The sequence below is a fragment of the Capsicum annuum genome, chromosome 6 (genome assembly GCF_002878395.1).
Source record: "Capsicum annuum cultivar UCD-10X-F1 chromosome 6, UCD10Xv1.1, whole genome shotgun sequence".
Taxonomy (NCBI): Eukaryota; Viridiplantae; Streptophyta; class Magnoliopsida; order Solanales; family Solanaceae; genus Capsicum; species Capsicum annuum.
The window spans coordinates 179,852,840-179,874,186 of NC_061116.1; the positions used below are offsets into that span (position 1 = coordinate 179,852,840).

The window sequence follows — 21,347 nt, forward strand, 5'->3', positions numbered from 1 at the left end:
TCAAAGAAATGGAGGAAGAAGAAATTCAGCAAAACACTTTCATCAAGCACAAATCGTTGTGGACGATGTGGACATGAAGGACACAATTGGCGTTCTTGCAATTCTTTTTAAAGGAGAAGTAACTTATAGATGTCCTGTTCTCTTGAAGATTAATCGCTCAATTATAGTTATCAATTTTTTAGTAATGACTTCATTGAACTGTTTTAGATTGGCATTTATACATTGAAATAAATACGAGTTCACTTCAGTTTACCATTTATGTTTGATGTATTTTATTCTTATTTATATTGTGTATGTGTGTGTTGCATTAATTAGTTGTTTCAGTGATGCTTGTACATGCATTTTTTATTCATTAATGTTTGTAATCATTTGTAGATAAACATAAGTCATCTACTACAAACAAAGTATTGATCAACGTTGATTATATTACTATATATATGTTAAAATGAAATTACAAGTTTATGATAAAAATCAGCATATAGAGTGATTACATAGTTAGTAGTTTTAGATGTAAATAAATTCTATGTATATAAAAAAATATACACGAAAATAATATATAACAATTGTATCGGATTCATAATACAGTATGAAAAATTTTAAGATATTAAAGAATAATTTTTTGTGCAGTTGTTATGATTTTATAGTTGTTACGTTGCAATGTATATAAAATCAATGTATATGCAATCATATATACGTTTATAATCAGTAAGAGGTTTATAGGATTGACAAATTTTTATGTACGAACATTTAGAATTATTGTACAGTTGTTATTTATGTATTGTTAAATCTATCTCTTATTTTTATCTACATGAATATATCTACATCCAATAGCCCATAACGTACGTAAAAATAGGTAGTAATGCTATGTATATGTAGACACAGCACATGTGTTTACTGGGTGTTTACATATTAGTTAGTATGCGTGTGTCATACACATACATTATTCATTACATGTTGTTGAACATATACATAAGTAATTTTTTAGATTATATTTTGTTCAGCATGTGTGAGGCAATGGACATTAAATATGTATATGTTAAACATATACATAAGTTTTCATGTGCTTTAAAATTTGCAATGAAATGTATAGTTCATATACAACATATTTTCTATGTATATGTTTTCAACTCTATTATGTTGGTTTGAGTCAACGGACATTACCTATGTAATGCTATGTATATGTAGACATATACAAGAATACAAAAAATATCGCAAAATCTTATACCTGACACAATAATAAAGTAGAAAATATTTTTATCAATTAACCATAAATATAGGTTAAAGTGTGTTATAACAGATTTGTGCATACAAAACTAGTAAAGTAGCTTAAAAATCAACATTCCTAACAAATCCATATAAGTAAAATATGTAAACCATAATCATCTTTCACACTACTCAATGCTAACAATTGTCCTTTCATCAGAAAGTGGGTGAGTTTTTGACATTACTCTTGGAAGGTATTCATTGTCACTAACATAACATTTCTTTACTTTTTGAAGACCGTAATTTTAAAGAAGTGACACGTATAACATACAATGGTATTCTGTTTCAAATCTAACTGAATGGACGGTCATTCATTCACTTAGGTATTCTGCATACTCAACAACAAACACTCCATAGTCGCTGACATTCATAAAAACAAACATGTTATCTCGTATAACACATCATAAATAATAGTTCATAAAAAAGTATAGAAAGATCACTTACAAGCTGTCACATTCTTGTTGTGAGATATTTTGCACATACTCAACCTCAAATGGGTGTTGATTCACTAATTGTGTCATTTGACTCATCTTATCGCTATATGCATCAAGATTTGGCCAATTTGTACATGATGTTTCTGTAAAAAAATTTAATGTCGGACAAGCAAGTTGGCAGCATCAGTGCCAACTTGTGAAACTCTGATGATGAGTTCATATTTCTTAGACTAAACAACGAGTCATAAACGCGTATGCTTCTATTCTTTAGAGCAATAACAGACAATACCTAGTGAAATTTTTCATTGCAGTTGACAGGAACATACACCTCATCAACAAGGTGTCATGGTAACCCAGCTGGAATGCAAAATTTTTTCAATTATGTTTGTTATTGCCTTTTCATTCTGGGCCACAACAACAGACTGGGCATAATCCTGTTGTGTAGAAAGTACCGTATCTAAATCATCAGGATAATATCTACGGTACGTTTTCTTAATATAGCTCTTAAAAAAGCAGTTTGTTGTTGTGAAACTGTATTCCTGAGCAATCCTTAATTTTAATTTCTTGCGCAAGTGACAGAATATCACATCAATATGTTACAAAATTGAAATACAAAGATGACGTATTATGCGGGTTTATACTGTGGACATATTTATTTATTTATACTAAATAAAATAAGTTAAAAAAAAGTATGCCTAATTATGGAGTTAAAACACATAACATGCAGGAATAGGTAATTGTAAATTTGCAGTGCAAATACATAAAAATGTTGTTATATTCATAATTAGTTATTCATTTGTATTTGCACATACATATGAAGAAGCATTTATATACATTAAACGAGGCAGACATATAGCAAATACATACACTTATTGTAGTTTAAACACGGACATACATATATATGACTGTCAACAATCGACATGCATAAACTTTTCAGATAGGCATATATATATATATATATATATATATATATATATATATATATATACTGGTACTGCACATACATAACAAGCATACATATATATAAATTTAATTCGCATACATAAATCACCATTGTATAACTGACTCTGACAAAAAGAAGAATAAATTTTTGTATATACAAATCGAATGATCTGAGGTATATGTATGTAAGTGTGATAGTTTTTAAAAATAAAAGGTTTCAATTAAAAATATCTCGTCGTTCTAGCATGCATTTCTTTGAGACACCAAGTAAAATTAATTTTTTGACTTTTGAACTCCAAGAGCAGATGCTTCTGCTCTATAGTGATCATCATTCATTTTTCTATAAAATGATAAATTTTGTTAGTAAGAAAAAAATATTAATAGTGTACACATAATAAAAGAACATGTTAAGATTAATAATGATAAAACTTACTTTTTAGCATGAAACTTCAATAGACTTTCTTCAACCTATTGCTTGTACTCTTTAATTACATCACTCGGCATATCGTCAGATATTATGAAACCATCAAATGTGAATTTCTGTTTCATTTCTTTGTTTTCGTCCTCAGTGAATTTTGAACCAGAAACAAATTCTGTCAGGTATGGTGACTTGAAAACTTTAGATTTAGTCTACGTCCTCTTAGCAGGGAGTTTTGCAACTTGATGTGACGCAATAATTGGATCAAAAAAATCTGGAGGAATCTGACTATCAGATATGAAATGCTTATTGATGGTTGCTTCTGACGGTTTAACGATTTGCAAAGGAAAGATCATCGATCGATGCTGCTAGACCTTTCATTATGACATCTAACTCTGCTTAGGCAGATTCTGAAATTATACTCGAGTAATCATCATCATATTAAATATTATCGATATAGTGTTATTTTTGTGTAAACGCGTTAGTAAAACTAGTTTCATGTGTAAGATATTTGACATGTATATTGAAAAAAATTATTTTTCTAATTATCGGCTGATCTTTATGGAAAGGCAAGGTAATAGATATTCCAACATTGGCGTAATTCGATTTAAGTTTTACCACAGCTTTTACAAGAACATCTAATATGGCAGTTTCAATATCCGCACTACACCCTTCAAAATCCTGGTAGAGATAACATAAAGCATATACAAAACGAAATTAATTTGTTGATTTAATTGTAAGAGTTAAAATATGAGATATCTAACCTCAAAATGTTGTTGAATTGAATTGCGAATCCCATCAAAATAAGCATTCTGTATTTCATTATCACCAAACTCTATGTCTAAGGATTTATCCGTGTCGCCGACACCCTTCAAGTTAAAAATCATCATAGATGCATGGTTTATGGTAAAGTTATAATTTTGATGTACTGCATATATATATTTTACCCATCTACATATAACAAATCACCTATACATTGTAATAATAATAGAATATCAGGCACATCACTCAAAATTCACTAGAAAGCAAACTCAAAATATATCATAAAATTTAAAAAGTATAGAAAAATTAACATAAATATATTTACGAAACAAAATATGTAAAACTTTATTTAGGAAAAAATATCTTTTCTTCTTTTTCTTTCAAGGTTGTGAAGATAGCGATCTCTTTAACATTGCCTTGTGATGGTACATTTTTTGTTTTAAAACCTCGCACTTCATGATCCTATTGTAATTAGTATATATATGTGTAAGAATAATTTTGACAACACCAATGTAGGATAAGAAAAAGGCATAGTTAAAAAAAATACTCCTATTTCTATGTCTTCAACAATTGAGAATATAGCCATCACATCAACATTCACTTGTGATGGTTTATCTCCTTTTTTTGAACCTTCCACAACATGATCCTGCTGATTGTGATAAAAAAGATATGTAAGAATAAATTTAAAACATTAGTTTGAACTAAGAAATACGAGAAAATAACATTAAAATATTTCAACAGTGAATTTACCTTGAAAGCTCTCTTTCCTGCTGAAATATTTCTTCTTCGCCTCCCTAATTTAATAGTAAAAACATTGGTTACATTCAAAATAAATTAGATAATATGCATATGCATTTTTTTTAGTCTATGCATGATCTGTAATATGCAGGTGTTACAAAAAATATACACAACACAAATTATGTATATAATATAATATACATAGCACCTTTTATGTATATTATATAATATACATATAATATGTCATTTTAGATAAAAGCAGTGCTTGTATATTAAAGTTATATATTTATGTGAGACATTGCAAATGAAATTATAATGAAAATATACATACAATAATTTGTGATGTGTATGAACCTTATGCAGTAACTTTCCTAAAAACAAAATATAAATCAGAAAATTGATTAAGACACAAATATAATGCAAATAGAAATACAAAATTGTCAGTTATATAACGTAAATTCAATTGAGTTTACCTCTAAATCTTTGTATTTTTGTGTGATAACATTTGAATGAGTTCAAAATATTATTTTTTTATTTTGTCGTTTGAGTCTTCATGTTGTTTAACAATTGGATCGTGAATATCGTTGAATTTTTTGTCAACCTGTAGATAAAAAGACAAGAAACATGTTAATGTTTTCACAATTTGGTTTAAAATGCTAAACAAATGAAATTTTTTACGTAAGACTGTAAAAACGACTTAATTTTGTTTCACTTTTCACCAGATGTGGCCTGACAAACAGACTTGTCGGTTGATGATGGAGTTGTCTTTATTGCATCAACACGATCTGAAAAAAAAGTTGGTGATGTGTCTGTTGGTATATACAATGGTGTTTTCTCACAATCTTGCATCTCGACAGTTTTAGCATCAAAACAGATTGTCCTCTGCCTCTTCGTAGGTTGAGATACTGATGTATCAATACTTAGACCTGTATTTTAAAGAATTTTTGGAGGTGGGACTGTACTAAAATTCTCAAAACCTTGAATATTGGAGTCCAAATGTGTATGTATATGTCGATAGCATGCCTTTTTCTAGTACGATTGACAGAAGTATCATGTGAGGATGTAGATTCAACATCATTATACTCAATGCCCTAAATCATTGGCAAATCAAGTGTTTGCACTTCTTCATCAGTTGGCCGTAAATTATTGTATACAAACTATTACGCAGTAAAAAATGGCAACATTAAGAGTCTACTAAAATCAACATAGTGAAATATAAATATAGACTCGAAATAATGTACTAAATACTTACCTTGCTGAACCTAACACTCATGAACTTCTCATACTTAACTTTGATTCCAGCAACCTTTCAGTTTAAAATTCTTGAAATTTTATTTTTCACTCGCTCAGCTATTGTTCTGTCTGCATCATAACAACATTCATACATCCAAACATTCAGCACATGAGGCATTCACATGATTTGGTACAACTGTTTTTCAAAAAAGAAATCTTGTCTCCACGTGGCAATTGGCTTTTGAAACGAAGTTTTCCTCCATAGAAATTATTCGTACATACCACCCTCTACCTTCACAATGTGGAATCTGCTAATAGTAACGTCACGTATTTGTGAATACACAAAAGTATGAATGAAGTAAAGTACAGACATGTTCAAAGCATCGATATTGTTGTCAAAGTTTCCCAACTTGAATTGTTGTACAAAATAAAAATTTTCACAAGGTTTTTTGTATCTAAAAAATACTTCACCATTAATACGGACTTAGATGATTCAGTAGAAAGGTGTTCCTCGATGTTTCCTGTACATTTAAGTCTGGATATTATAGCAAACTCCATAATCAAAAACTTGAGAATAATTTCTAGCACGTAAACGTGAATTTTGTCCGATTGTCTTGCTTATCTCAAGCATAAGTAAGAATTTGAAAATCTGGCCCTGAAAGTTACACTGCGACATGTCTAGAAGGAACCAACAATAGTTTGATGGAAAAGATTTAGAACTTCTTCACCAAGATAATTCCTTATGTGTGATTCAAAATTACGATTGCAATAGCTGTCGAAATGCAAGGAATATGCAAAGACATCATACGTGAGCTTATATGGTCAAAACATGTACAGTACTTATGTATATTAATAACATATACATAAAAAGTGATGTATATGAACTAGACATTTTGTTACACATCTACCAACATATCAAAACTTATGTATGTGTTTGACATATACATAGGTAATGTCCAACTCAAACAAACATAACAAAGTTGAAAACATATACATACAAAATATATTGTATGTGAACTATAGATTTCATTGCAAGTTTAAAAGTACATGAAAACTTATGTATATGTTTAACATATACATATTTAATGTCCATTGCCTCAAACACACAGAACAAAACATAGTCCCAAAAACATCTTATGTATATGTTCAACAACATGTAACGAATAATGTATGTGTATAGCACATACATACTAACTAATCTGTAAACACCCAATAAACACATATGTATATGAACTATAGATATGTAAACACCCAAAAAAAGTCTCATCTTGGCATATGTATATGCGTAATATATACAAATATTTGTCTGATTTACACATGCAACTACTACCATAACTACAAACTGATGAATAAATTCAAAATCTACATAATAACCAACAACCATTCCCTATTAATTAACAGTTTTAAAACCTCAGATTACTGAAAAAACACAAAATACATAAAATAAAATTAACAAAAAAAATTAAAATCTAAAAAGCAGAAATACCTTGGGTAGACGTGGCCGTGTAGAATTATTTTTTTGAATTTCCTTGATGACTCTTCAATTGTTTTTTTTGACTTTGCAGCAATATTTTTGTTATTTTTTTTTCATCTTAATGGGGTCGTTACAATTTTTTGATCTGTTTTCAATAAAGTCAGATTCCTCGTAATCAAATACTCCAAAAACGAACTCAACTACTGAATTTGTTGGTTCATTATACTCTAACTAAGTTAATCCTAAACTAAAAGAAGGAGAATCATTCATTTACTAAATACTATGTAATTTAGTACTTGAAATGGAGGATTTTGAAAAGAAAAAAGGAAAATCCAGATATACAAACTATATTTTGATAAAGTAGGAATCCAAAAAATTACTTAATCACAACATGCAATAATTTGTTCATTTGAAATAACCAAATTTTGATAAAGTAAAATTAAATTAAATTATTAACCTCAAAATCAAAAAAATCAGAATGATAAAATGAGATTATGTTAAAATTGAATGCCAGTGAGTTGGAGTAAAAAACGATTGATTTCAAACATGAAAATGAACCATTGATTGTAGCCTTTTTTCAAGGGAAAAAAATCTTGAGAGAAAAGGGGATATGTATGTATATGTACTTTAAGAGAGAAAAACTAAAAAAGTGAGATTTATGTAATATGTTTAGAGAGATGAGATTTTTTGTAATAAGTGAAACATAAGTTATGAGTTTGTGTAATTTTTAGAAAAAAGAAAAAGAGGAGTTTAAGACTGGATTATTCTGTCTTGAAGACAAAAATCTGTAATAAAGATGAGTCATGTATAAAGTAAATATTTATCAATTTTTTTATTTTTAATTTGTTCTCTCATGGATATTAAAGCAAAAATAAAAATCAAAGGAATGAATGGCGTTGCAATTGGACGAGGCAAAGCAAGAAAGACCATCTTTAAGATTTTCTCTAACAAAGTAATAATTTATCTCAATATGCTAAGAGCCCGTTTGGATAGGTTGAAAAAATGGTTTTTAAAAAGTTTTTAAAATACTTTTGAAAGTGCTGAAACTTATTTTAAAAATAAGCAATTACGTATTTGGATAAAAGTGTTGAAACTGAAAAAAAATTGTCGATATGTTTGGTAAACAAGTGTTGTTAAACACTTTCTTTTTTTCAAAATGTCTGAAATACTCTTAAAGTTGTTAATAATATGTAGAGATGATTATTATTAATTTTTATTTCTAAAATGATTCAAATTAAAATAAATATATATTTTAATTCACATTCAATATATCTCAATATCATACATTTTCATGAAAAAAATATATATATATATATATATATATATATATATATTAGTTTCATCAATAACTATTAAATTTGTGTGCTAATTTATTTATTTATTTGGTTAAAAGAGTTTAAATCATCAAGCAAAATATATATGTTGCTAATCATTATAATTATATCAATAGTTAATAGTTGGTCACAAATGATACCATTTGTTTGATAAAATGACTCTTAATTGAAAAATATATTACTCATTGATTGAGTAATGACTATATCACTATTAAAACATTGTCGAATACGAATGTTGTGTCGTCAAATATAGATGAATCGTTCACTAATTGTTCATAAAGTTGTATATCATTAGTGAGTGTTCTTCTTATATCTTGATTGGTGAGTTATCTTTTTTTTTTTTGAGAAATTCATATGTTATACAATAATAATCATCTAAATTTAAAAGAATATATTAAAGAAGTAGAATAATATATCAAAAATATACTTCACAAATTAGAAGTTTCATACAAAAGAGATAATTTTAAAATAAGGGAGAATTATGAGGGACACAATTGTCTTTTACTTGGTCAATCTTTAATTACTTACAAGCCAAAAAAAAAAAAAAGAAGGAATGAGGTGTTTTTAGCTTTTGACTTTTAAAAAGCTAATTTTAACCTTTTTCTTTAAAGCAATTTTTAAAATTAACAATCACTTTCAAAAGTAAAACATAACTTAAAAGCTATTTTGATCAACTTTTAAGCTCATCCAAACACCCTCTAAGGGTTCATTTGTTTGCATTTAATAGAGGTTTGAATCTGAATGATTCAGACCATTAAATGCATTTGTTTTTTATTAAAATTTTAGCTCTTAATAGGTTTGAATAGGTTTTAATCATTCAAATCTAGAATCAAGTCTTAATAGGTCTGAAGAGGTATTTTGGTGTTGGATAATATTCACTGTCACTCTATTCATAATCATCAGTCACCACCACTACCTCTGTCAACCACCGCCACCAACCACCTCCATCATCGACAACCAATATCGCTACCAACCACTATTGTCAATCGCTATCACACCTATTACCTCTATTATTCTAATCTAATTATATTCACTGCCACTACCGCCGTCAACACCACCACCATCATCAACCACTACCCGTCAATCCATACTACCGACCAACTCATCCATCACAACTAGTATCACCGCTAACTATCACTAACATATCACAACCTCCACACATTTTTCGGCCGCCACCACCATTGTCACTAGTAACGCCACCACTTTAACCACTACTATTGCTACAATTTATTTCTACTAACAACCATCTCTACCATCACAACTAACAACATTTCCAACTAGCACCAATACATCGTCAACCATCATGCACTCATTTTTCAGCTATCACGATCAACACCTCCAAGTACTAACATCAAGCAACGTCACATCACAACCACCATCACCACTATTAACCGCTACCATCATAACAGTCACCACAATACCAACCATCACAACTATCACTACCAACATTACTAATCACTAACATCAATCATTGTCACCGCAACCACCGTTATAAACCATCTTCACTATCACTAACAAACATAAATATTTTTTTTCAATCAAATAATAATTTTGTTCTATTAAATTACATACTTTCTTGATATATAATTAGTTTTTTACTTGAATTGTATTTTTTATTTTATTATGTATGCATCTAAAATTTTTTGCACAGATGTTGAAAAACAAACAGTCTTTATCATTTTGTTTTCAGATCTAGAGACAACATCTTAATCGTTCAGACGTACATTCAGATTCAAACGTACGAGTCTTTAGAAAAACAAATGAAGCCTAAATCATATCCCTGAGCAGTTTGAACAACTGCTTTGTTGTCATAGTAAAGAGGAACTGGTTTTGTCATTGAGATGCTCTACTCAACGACCAAACTTGTGATCCAAATTGCTTCAGCCACTGCAGTTGTCATAATCATGTATTCAGCCTCTGCAGAGTTTCTACCCACAGTATGTGGTTTCTTTTTTGGCCAATTCATTTTTTTGTTAAAGCAATTTAATGGTGATTATGGATAATTAACAATAAATATAATTAATAACTCAAAAATAAGACTTACAAACTTTGATGGTTAGATTGTATAAGTTTTATTACTATATCTTCGACTAGTATAAGTCGAGTCATCTTGAATAAAAGACAAATAGCGGTGTTATTGAGTGCATTACTGACTTTGATATAAACAGTCCTTATTTCAGTTTACATTAGTTACTTCCTTTATTGTTACTAGTTCCTAATGTATTAAAAATAAATAGTAGTACTTTTTTGGTCAATTGATCACTCATATGGACAGTTTTATCCTTTTCATGTCATTACACATTAGAGAAAAGAATAATTGTGTTTTCACTGCATGCATATTAACTATTAGGAATTTGTTAAATGGCCATAATTTTTTGCCTCAAAAATGACCACAAATGTATAAAGACAATACTAATCTTTTACTATCTTCTAGATTTGAAATTTCAATACAATTACAATTTATGTTTACTATCTTCTAGATTTGAACTTCAATACAATTACAATTTATGTTGGGTAAATTATGATTATCATTAAATGTGGAAGAAAAATATTTATTTAACTTTAAATAGGAGATCACCAAACATCACATTCTACTCATTCTCACATTCCTTTTTCGTGTTTCTCCCTCTATTTCTCTCGAGTCTTTTTTTTCATCAAATTTTAAAACTAATTTTATTATATATTGATCATAATTATTTAAAATATTTTTGAGTAAAGGTCGTCAATGATTAACTAAATTTTGAACTTATCACATAAATTTATTTATTTGTTATGTAAAAGTCATTCAATTCTAAAGTTTATCACAGAAATGTTTTTCTTAAAATATTAACTAGGCTTAACAAATATGAAAAATATTATTTTTATAATGTGTCAATATTTATCATGTCTAAAATATTTTGAATTTTGATTATCATTATTGAAATATTTTCAAATTAGACTTATAAATTATTTAAATATAGTTTAAATTTATTAAAATATAATAATTAATTAAAACTATTTAATTAGAGGTTATATTAATAATGAATATAAGTAATATTCACAAGTTATCAAATTATTGTAACATAGAGGTACAAAACTAAAACAATAATATGTCTTGATATCTTTAATTGTTGTTAACTAGGTCCACACATGTGAACTTTGTGATTTTCATGATTTCTATAATGTGTCAATATCTATTATATATATAATGATTTGATTTTTGACTGACGCTAATGAAATATATTAAATTATATTTATAATTTATTTATTAAATAATTTAAATTTTATTTGAATATAATATTACTTAATTAGAGATCATATTAATAGAAAATATAAATTATAATTTACAAATTATAAAATCGACGTAACATAAGGACGTAAGACAACAACATTAATGCATGACTCTCATGAGTTGTCGTTAACTAGGATCAAAATATATGAACTATATGATTTTTATAATATGCCGATGTCTACCATGTTTAAAGTATTTTGAATTTTGACTGACGATATTGAAATATTTTGAAATTATATTTACATTATTTAAATAGAATTTAAATTTATTTAAATATAATATTTAATAAAATTACTTAATTAAAAAACATATTCATAGCAAATATCAGTAATGATTCACAAATTATCAAATCAGCATAATATTGGGGCCCCGGACTATAACATTAATGCATCTTGATATCTTTTAGTTGTTGTTAACTGGGTTTAACATATGTGAACTGTATAATTTTTAAGATTCTAATTTAGTTCTTCATCGCCGTAGTAAATAGGAGAGAAAATCGAATTTGATTCTTTGTCTTTTTTTAAAAAAAAAAATAGGAGTAAGCTTGTGACACGTTCACTAAAAAGAATCTGTTACTATGTGTCGATGTTTATTATGTCTAAAAGTATTTTGAAATTTTGACTGTTCTTATTATTCAAATTATTTAAATATATAGTATAAATTTATTACAAGTTGCCTCGGACATCATGATTATAAAAGAAAATGATTTAAACATAATTAATAATTAGAGGTCGTACTAGTAACAATATAAATAATAATTGGCAAGTTATCAAATCAGCGTAACACGAGAGCATAAGCCCCTTCACAACATTAGCGGACGACTTTTTAAGATTGTTGTTAACCAAATTGACACACATGAACTATATGAGTTTTATAATTTCTATAATGTATTGATGTTCATCATGTCTAAAATAAGACTCGTATTTGATAGCAACGTACTACAACAACAACAACAACAACAACAACAACAAACCCAGTGTATTCCCACCTAGTGGGGTCTGGGGGGGGGGGTAAGATGTACGCAGTCCATACCTCTACCTCTGATGAAGTAGAAAGGCTGTTTCCGAAAGACCCCCGGCTCAAGGCACGAGATACCACACAAACACATAGTAAAGCACAGAAGCAAATTACATAACATAAATACGACACCCATAAGTAATATAAAACAGAGGAAAGCAGAGGAAAGCACACAGATTCGTAATAAAACATGGAACACGGAACACGGAATCATAACAGGAATAAAACCCCCACCAAGTAATCCCTACACTAGCGACCCAAACAGGCCCTAATCCTCTGTCGTAATTCGCGTCTTCTAAACCGTCCTATCTAGGGTCATGTCCTCGGTGAGCTGTAACTGTTCCATGTCCCGCCTAATCACCTCACCCCAGTACTTCTTCGGCCTACCCCTACCCCGCCTAAAACCATCCAATGCTAGCCTTTCACACCTACGGACCGGGGCATCCATGCCCCTCCTCTTCACGTGTCCAAACCATCTCAATCGTGCTTCCCGCATCTTGCACTCCACTGAAGTCACACCAACCTTTTCCCGGATAGTCTCATTCCGAACTCTATCCCCTCTAGTCAGTCCACACATCCAGCGCAACATCCGCATTTCTGCCGCCTTCATTTTTTGGATGTGGGAGTTCTTAACTGGCCAACACTCCGCTCCATACAGCAAGGCCGGACGGACTACCACCCTGTAGAATTTGCCTTTAAGCTTGGGCGGCATCTTCTTATCACACAGCACCCCCGACGCGAGTTTCCACTTCATCCATCCCGCCCCAATACGGTGCGAGACATCCTCGTCAATCTCACCGTTACTCTGGATCACGGACCCAAGGTACTTGAACTTATCAATACTTATAAAAGATATTAAATTTATATTTAAGGTACGTATATTATTTATTAAAATATATTAATAAATAAATATATATATTTATAACTAATATTATAAAAATAATTAATTCATATTTTTTGACAACTTTTCACGACCCACATAATTTAATCAAAATAAAAGAAAATATGAGTCTATAAACTCATTCAACTATAAAATTTTACTTTAATTCAAAAATTAAAATAATAATGTAGTTAATCAGTCATGCTAGATGGAGAAATAAAAAAATAAAAACATCTGACATAACATAAAATTACAAGAAGTAATGATTGAGAAATAAAAAGAAAGAAAATGGAACATTGTAACACCCCGTACTTAATTACGTGCATTAGCCATATTTATATGTGTTGGAGTATATGTATTGATCATAAGTTAGGTATATATGAGTTTAAGTATGAGTATTGATTATTTTGAGATGGTTTCAAGTGTATAGTTTGATTATATGTGTGTAGGAATCGACTTTATTTATACTGGAATTTGCTCGTCGAAGTTCCTATGCGAAGTTTATCGAGTTAGCTTTCCAACGGTATAAAGATTTCTGAAAACAGATGAGTATCGAATATAAGCGAGCATGTTCGAAACTTGAAAACGGTGGACGCAATGAACAGTAAATGTGCAGAAATTTTCTGCACACAAAAGTACTACAGCCAAACAGATTTTTGGGTCGACTTTAAACGATCATAACTCCTTGTAAAAAATGAACTGTGTGAGCTGCTATATATCGATGAGAAGCCCTGAGAGTCTTCTTTCTAATGCAATTGGTTTCACCCAAATCCATTATCGGGGCAAATAGTTATGGTCGATTTACTTTAGCCTATCAAAACAGTCCACCATGGACAGATTCGGATTTACTTAAATTTTAAGGGTAATATGGTCATTTTCCATCACCTCATGGACGAAAATTGATCATTATATACATATACTTAGCCTCATATCCATCATTTATCATTCAAATTATTGAATAATAAGAAAGCCTAGCCTAAGTTCAACTCCAATTATCTTGTGATTCAACCGTAGAAAATCTAAATTGATTCCGTAGTTGTGTTCACCGTCTCGAGCGCTTCGAGGAGCACCTCTTATTTGTGCCAACAGGACTTCGAAATCAAAAGGGCCATTTTATGGTAAGAATGTAAATTATGTTGGTGTTATTTATATGGATATGTATATATATATATGCATGTGAGCATAAGAAGTATGTTATTTCATTGTTGTTGAAAGACGATTGGAAATGATGTTGGATTATTCTGGTGCATGGTTGGATTATGTTGAATTGTGAAGGGATTTGGTGTGATGATGTGGTATTGAAATGATGATTATATATATATATATATATACACATAAACCTATTGTTCAAGTTGGTTTTTGGAATGCTTTGCAAATATTAGTTGTATGGAATTATGGAAGAGAATTGTGGTGTTGGGTTGCTAATACTAGATGCCAAACATTTCATTGTAGATAAGTGATTTGTAAAGGCGGGAAGTTGTGTTGAATTGGTATCCAAATCTACAACGAGGTATGTAAAGCATACTCTAACGATGTTCTTTGGCATGAAAACACCAATGTTCCATCAAATAAGATTCTGAGGTTGTCCAAAAACATGTATTGTTCTACATTACCAATGAAATTGTTTCCATTCTATAAAGTGTCAAAATGTTTCATTGATATACCAAAAGGCTCCTATTTCATTGTTGTGATATTGATGATTCCGAAACACATTGTCGAAGTACCAATGAGTCTTTATTACATCGTTATTGTATAGAAAGTCTATTACTTGGTTCCTATTGATGTATCATTATTCCAACGGTACTATATTGGCATGAACACTAATGTAATAATCTCAAAAGTTTTTGAACTAAGTTATTGAAAAGATCTCTTATGTGTGTTACTTGATATACGTGTGGGTGGTAGCTCAGGGGCTTAAGCCTAGCATGGGCCGATCCCGATATTTGGGGCAGCCTAATGGTCACAGTACGGTACAATATTGATTATTGTTAGGTGGTTGGAGGTTCGGGAGGAGGAGGTAATGGCGAATGATAATTGTAAAGAATAAAATGAACGAATGTATACCGTTCCACAAATGTGTTTGAATTCAAGAACCCAATTCAGATTAATGATAAGATAATGTACATGATCCTAAAAGTGTTTATGAAGTGTGGTTCACTTCTATTATGATTTATTCACTTGCGTCTGATTTTCTTGATCCCCCATATCACATATGATTATTTACAGCTTTACATACTCAATACATATTTCGTACTGACGTCCCTCACGGGGGACCTGCATTTCATGCTGCAGGCACAGGTGCTTCAGCTCATTCACAGCATAGATAGGGGCCATGTCATACAGCTATTGTTGGTGAGCTTCAGTTTGCTTCGGAGCTTTCCGAGTCGATCCCTTATGTTTTGTTATTGTAAAGGAGTCATATGTGGGCAGGGGTTTGTCCCAACCCTAGTTATGTCATGTATATCCTAGAGGCTTTGTAGACATAAGGAAGGGTAAAGTCATGAATGTTTATATAGTAATGTTATATTTGTATATGTGGTGGCCCCGACGGCCAAGTATTATATATATATATATATATTTGTGCGTGTTGTGCTGATACAGGTAATTAGACCCTTCTATATATGCAACGAAGTGCTGTCCAAATTTTTTTGGTGACATGTAAGTGAAAGTACAGGTATCTGAATGGGTTCTCCCGGGCCTTCTCGGCTTCGGGTGCCAGTCCGGCCCGATGGAATTTTGAGGCGTGACAAACATAAATAATGAAAAATAAAAAATTTTGATTAAAAAGTAGGAGTGAAAAAAAATAGTAATTTTTTTCGAAGAATTGAACCGACTAAATGAAAACTAAAATAATCAATACTCACCCTTATAAAGAATTAAAGAGATAAAATTAACTGAAATATTCATGCGACACCTTTTAATTCGTAGAGAAATTGATGAAAGAGGCTAAATTGTTATTTTTCTTTTATTTTTAATTTGAGAATAATTTAAAATAAAAAGTTAGCTAATATATAATTTATTTATTTCATAAAATAACTTTTTTTTGTCTAATGTGTGTGATAGTAGTACTAATATATATAGGGTTGATACGTATGAACTAAATGATTTTATTATTATTATTATAATGTGTTGATGTCTGTCATGTTAAAGTATTTTGAATTTTGACTGTCGTGATTAAAATATTTAAAATTTCTAGTCAAACATTAACAACAAATATAAGTAATGATTCGATCACAAGTTATTAAACTGACGTAATATAATAGCGCCAAGACACTACAACATTAATATGCGACTCTATTGGGTCGTTGTTAACTATGATCAACACATATGAATTGTATATGATTTTTAATATTTGTATATCGTGTAAATGTATATCATGTCTAAAGTATTTTAAGTTTTGACTGTTGTTATTGAATATTTAAAATTATATTAGAAATCTATATAAATATGTAGTTTAAATTTATTTAAGCATAATAATTAATAAAATTACTTTATTAGAGATCATTTTAATAACAAATATAAGTAATGGTAGAAAATTATCAAAATCGACGCAACATAAGGGAGCGACATTAACACGTGACTCTCTTGGGTTGTTGCTAGTAAATAGCAATAGTTGACACATATCAACTATATAATTTTATAATTTTTATAATATGTCGATATATATCATGTCTAAAATATTTTGAATTTTGTTCGTCATTATTAAAGTATTTTTAAATTATATTTGAAAGTATTTAAATGTGTAGTTTAATTTAGTTAGACGTAATAATTAATAAAATTACTTAATTAGAGATCATACTTACAAAAAAATATAGGTGTAAAATTATACTACATATTTAAATAAAACTTCAAATATAATTAGAAAGCCAAATTAATATTAACCAAAGGCATTCAATCATACAAATTATCATAAGTTATTTAATATTTCTAAATTTCTTCACTTAGCATTAAAAGAAAAAAATGGCATTTATTCTATTATTTTTGTACAGAATTCTTCGAAGTGAAGTGAACAAAAAAAATGTTCAATCCCATGTATTAGAAAAACCCCATATATTGAAAATAGTTAATAAATTATTGAGAAAAAATTAAATTGAGAAAGAGTAAAAATGTAACAAAAAATTCGAATTCAGTGTGAATAAACATTCAAATATCATTGTGGCTCTTCAAGTTCTTAATTACAAAAAAAGGGCCAAGAATACCCTTAACATATTAAAAATAGTTTAAAATGCATTCCTTCCAAATTCCATCAACTAGAATAATTAAATTTTTCCTCCTTCCACCTATTGAATAAAAAATATTAATTTACACCAAAATATTGATTTATAGGTCATTAAAATATGTCAGGTAAGGGTGTTAATTTAAGGAGGAGGAGGACCGCGGGGGGAGGGGGATCAAATTATTAAACTATATATATATATATATATATATATATATATATATATAATATTTAAATATAATTTATGAAATATTTCAATAACGATAACTCAACACACTTTAGAACTGGTAAATATTTCATTAACGACAACTCAACACACTTTTACATGCAAATTAAAATCTCTAACTAACTTATTTACTTTAGTGATATTATTTTTTAAAAACAACAATTGTGTCTTTGTAGGCAATTATAGATAAAAACCTAAATGCTCATCTGGAAAAATAGTATGAGAATTTCTTCTTAATAAATTAATATATTTTTTAAAAAAATTATTTATTTTGGTTAAATGAGTTTACTGAGTTAATATGTTTATTATTTTTTAAGAAATGATGGTTTACTGATATAACATGCTACTAGAAGAGGAGGAAACTTTTGAGGTATTTAGTGATTTTTTGAAAAAAATATTAATAACTGAGTGACATTATTATCTTAGCAAAAACGAAAAGTGATTTTTATAAGCGACTCTAGAAACATTGATAACAATCCAAGAAAATGACTTTAGAAAAAACTGAAAGTTTAAGTAATGATAAAAGATTTTTAAGCATGAAAATTTCTTCGTAATAAATTAATATATTTTTTAAAATAAAAGAAAAAGAATATAATTTTGACTAAATAAGTCTGATGATTTAAATAATCTACTATTAAAAAATAATTTAATAACATGATCTACCAATTCAAATCCATGATCCTTAATTTTAACTTCATTGTTTATTTTCATGCATTGGGATTGTTTTCAATATATTGAAAATTGGTTATTAAATAAAGTAATATTAGAAATTCAAATTTAGAATGAAAAGGATAAAAATATCTAAAAACTAACTAATTTATAGTATGAATAACACTTTTTATTATTATGGTCAAATTGTGGCCAAACAGTTTTTTCCCAACTATTAAGTGATTCAAAGAAGAAGTAGCAGGTGTGTGGCCATAGATTTCAAACACTTACCTTATTTGCAATTTATGAAGTTAAAGTGGTATATTTGGTTATATCTTTTAGAAATGAGAGAAAACAACATTATTTTATTTGGAATTATGAAGATCAATTGAGCTGAAATGCAGGTTATCAAATTGATCTAACTTCAAGTGTTGGATTTGAACTTTTACGGCCAAACACTAATTTTTAAATAAAGTAAAAAATTATTCCATAAAAAAAAAGAATAATTTTCACGATCAAACGACTCCTAAACAATAGAAAAGCAAGTACATCGAAAACATATACTTCTCGTTACTTCTTTGTACATGAAGTACACATTCCCTGCTAATATATAATATCAAGATGACGGACTAGGCAAACAACTAGAAGTAGAGAAATTATGCTCTCTATCAAGATTGATAGTTAAGCTCTTCCCCTTGCTAGTGTAAAGTCTTTTAAAATTAGACCTTTGTTCATTTAGCAACCTCACAAGACTTCTCTTGGCATTAGGCCTAAATGGACAATTAGATGCCGTGAATCCATCCACCAAGTGCAAATACGCCTCTAAATCATGACAGCATGCAACATCCGCGTTAGGCTTCAAAAATGGTGACATCTTTGTGTCAACTCGAAATTCAGTCCCAACGTGTGAGTACGCCCATGGCATTCTACAATCTAACATATCTAGCACGCGAGCCGCACCCGATTCTCTAAGCTTTTTGTCCAGCTCTTCACTTACAAACATGCCCGGAACCCTCGTGATCACGTCTTGATTATTCACGATACGTAACACCTTAACGTTGTTATCATTAAGACGGTCCGCGAAACCTCGGTTGCCTACTCGTGGGCCTCCGAAGGAAAAAACTGCTACTGGTGGTGCGTTCGGCACGCATGTGCTTAAATCATCCGCGACCAAAAGGGCTAATGCCGCACCTAGACTGTGCCCGGTAATTGTGATGCTTAAAGGTTCGCCTTTGTATTGTTCGATCAACCTCTGCACTTCGTTAACTACTGATTCAGCTAAACTAGGCACTCGATGATCATCACTCGTTTTGTACAAACTCAAAAAACCACATTCTACTTTAGACTGTACTGCTCCTGCTGCACAATCATCACCAACATTTTGTTCCACTAACAAGTCACGGAAATTCTCTGCCCACTCTAAACATGTGGCGGTCCCACGTAACGCGATAACAACATCCCTCCTTCCCATTCGTCGAATCTCATTCCTGTCCTCACATACCGCCACGTAACCGATCCAGCTAGACCGCTGAGTCATCCATCCGAGATCAGGAGCCACGTCATCCACCCACTTAGGCAAACCAATAGATGAAGTTGCATAAAGACTCTTCGTTACCTTGTACGACCTATCGGGCAATGCCACGTGTCTCTCCGGCAAAACTTCCTCCGCTGACGTGGCGGGATCGGAATGAAAACAATGGTAAGCCGCCTGTATAAACTCCCCGTATCGAACTAATTCTCTACGGAGATTTTCGTCTAGTGGATCGAGTAAGCCGAGCCAGTTATTACTGCCGTGATACTCCTTCCACCGGCTAGCGAGATTATTCCTAGGTGAAAATTCAATTGATTTAGATGATAAGAGTCTTTTTAGCCTGTTTAAATGCCTTGGTGACATTTCTTCAGCTGCTTTTCTCATCTCGTCTGGCCAAATGTTAGCCAAATTGAGCCCTTCTAACAAATTTCTTCTCTTATTCTCTAAAGTCGACCTGTTGTTACAGGATTGTTGAATTACAGGATTTGAATCAACTGGGTTTGTTTTTTGTAGAAGTTTTTCAAGATTGGCAATGTGTTTTTTGGTCATTTCAGTAGATGGTGAGAGTGTTTTTAAATTTACACTTTGTCCATTTACTGAAGCGTTTAATGGAAACCCGTTGCACTTTAACTTGACTTCCTTTGGCTGAAAAAGGTGAGAATTTGGAAGCGTTATTCCGATCTGCATGGTTAGAGAGAAAGCGAGTCAAAAAGATGGAGGGATTGAGAGAGAGAGAGAAACCAATGGAACTACTAGGTGGCATAGGACTGAACTTACATATTTATAGTGGAGAAGGTTTCATATTGAGGCTTAATCTTTTCCTTATTTACAATTACAACCAAAGGGATAACAGAAAACCGTTAATTTGCAATTCCTGAGGTCAAAATTTTACTGCTTTCTTATTAATTTTTTTTGAAAAGAGGAAAATTTTCGAATATATACAACTAACATAAAATAGTA

The 21,347-nt window shown here is 30.2% G+C and overlaps 1 protein-coding gene across 1 annotated transcript; it reads right to left on the reverse strand.

Moving 5' to 3' along the window:
- Positions 1 to 19,201: 19,201 nt before the first annotated feature.
- On the reverse strand, positions 19,202 to 21,137 carry LOC107872932 (phospholipase A1-Ibeta2, chloroplastic). The gene has a single exon (XM_016719603.2). The coding sequence runs from the start codon at positions 21,072 to 21,074 to the stop codon at positions 19,473 to 19,475; it is 1,602 nt and encodes a 533-aa protein (XP_016575089.2). The 5' UTR covers positions 21,075 to 21,137; the 3' UTR covers positions 19,202 to 19,472.
- Between the last annotated feature and the right edge of the window lie 210 nt (positions 21,138 to 21,347).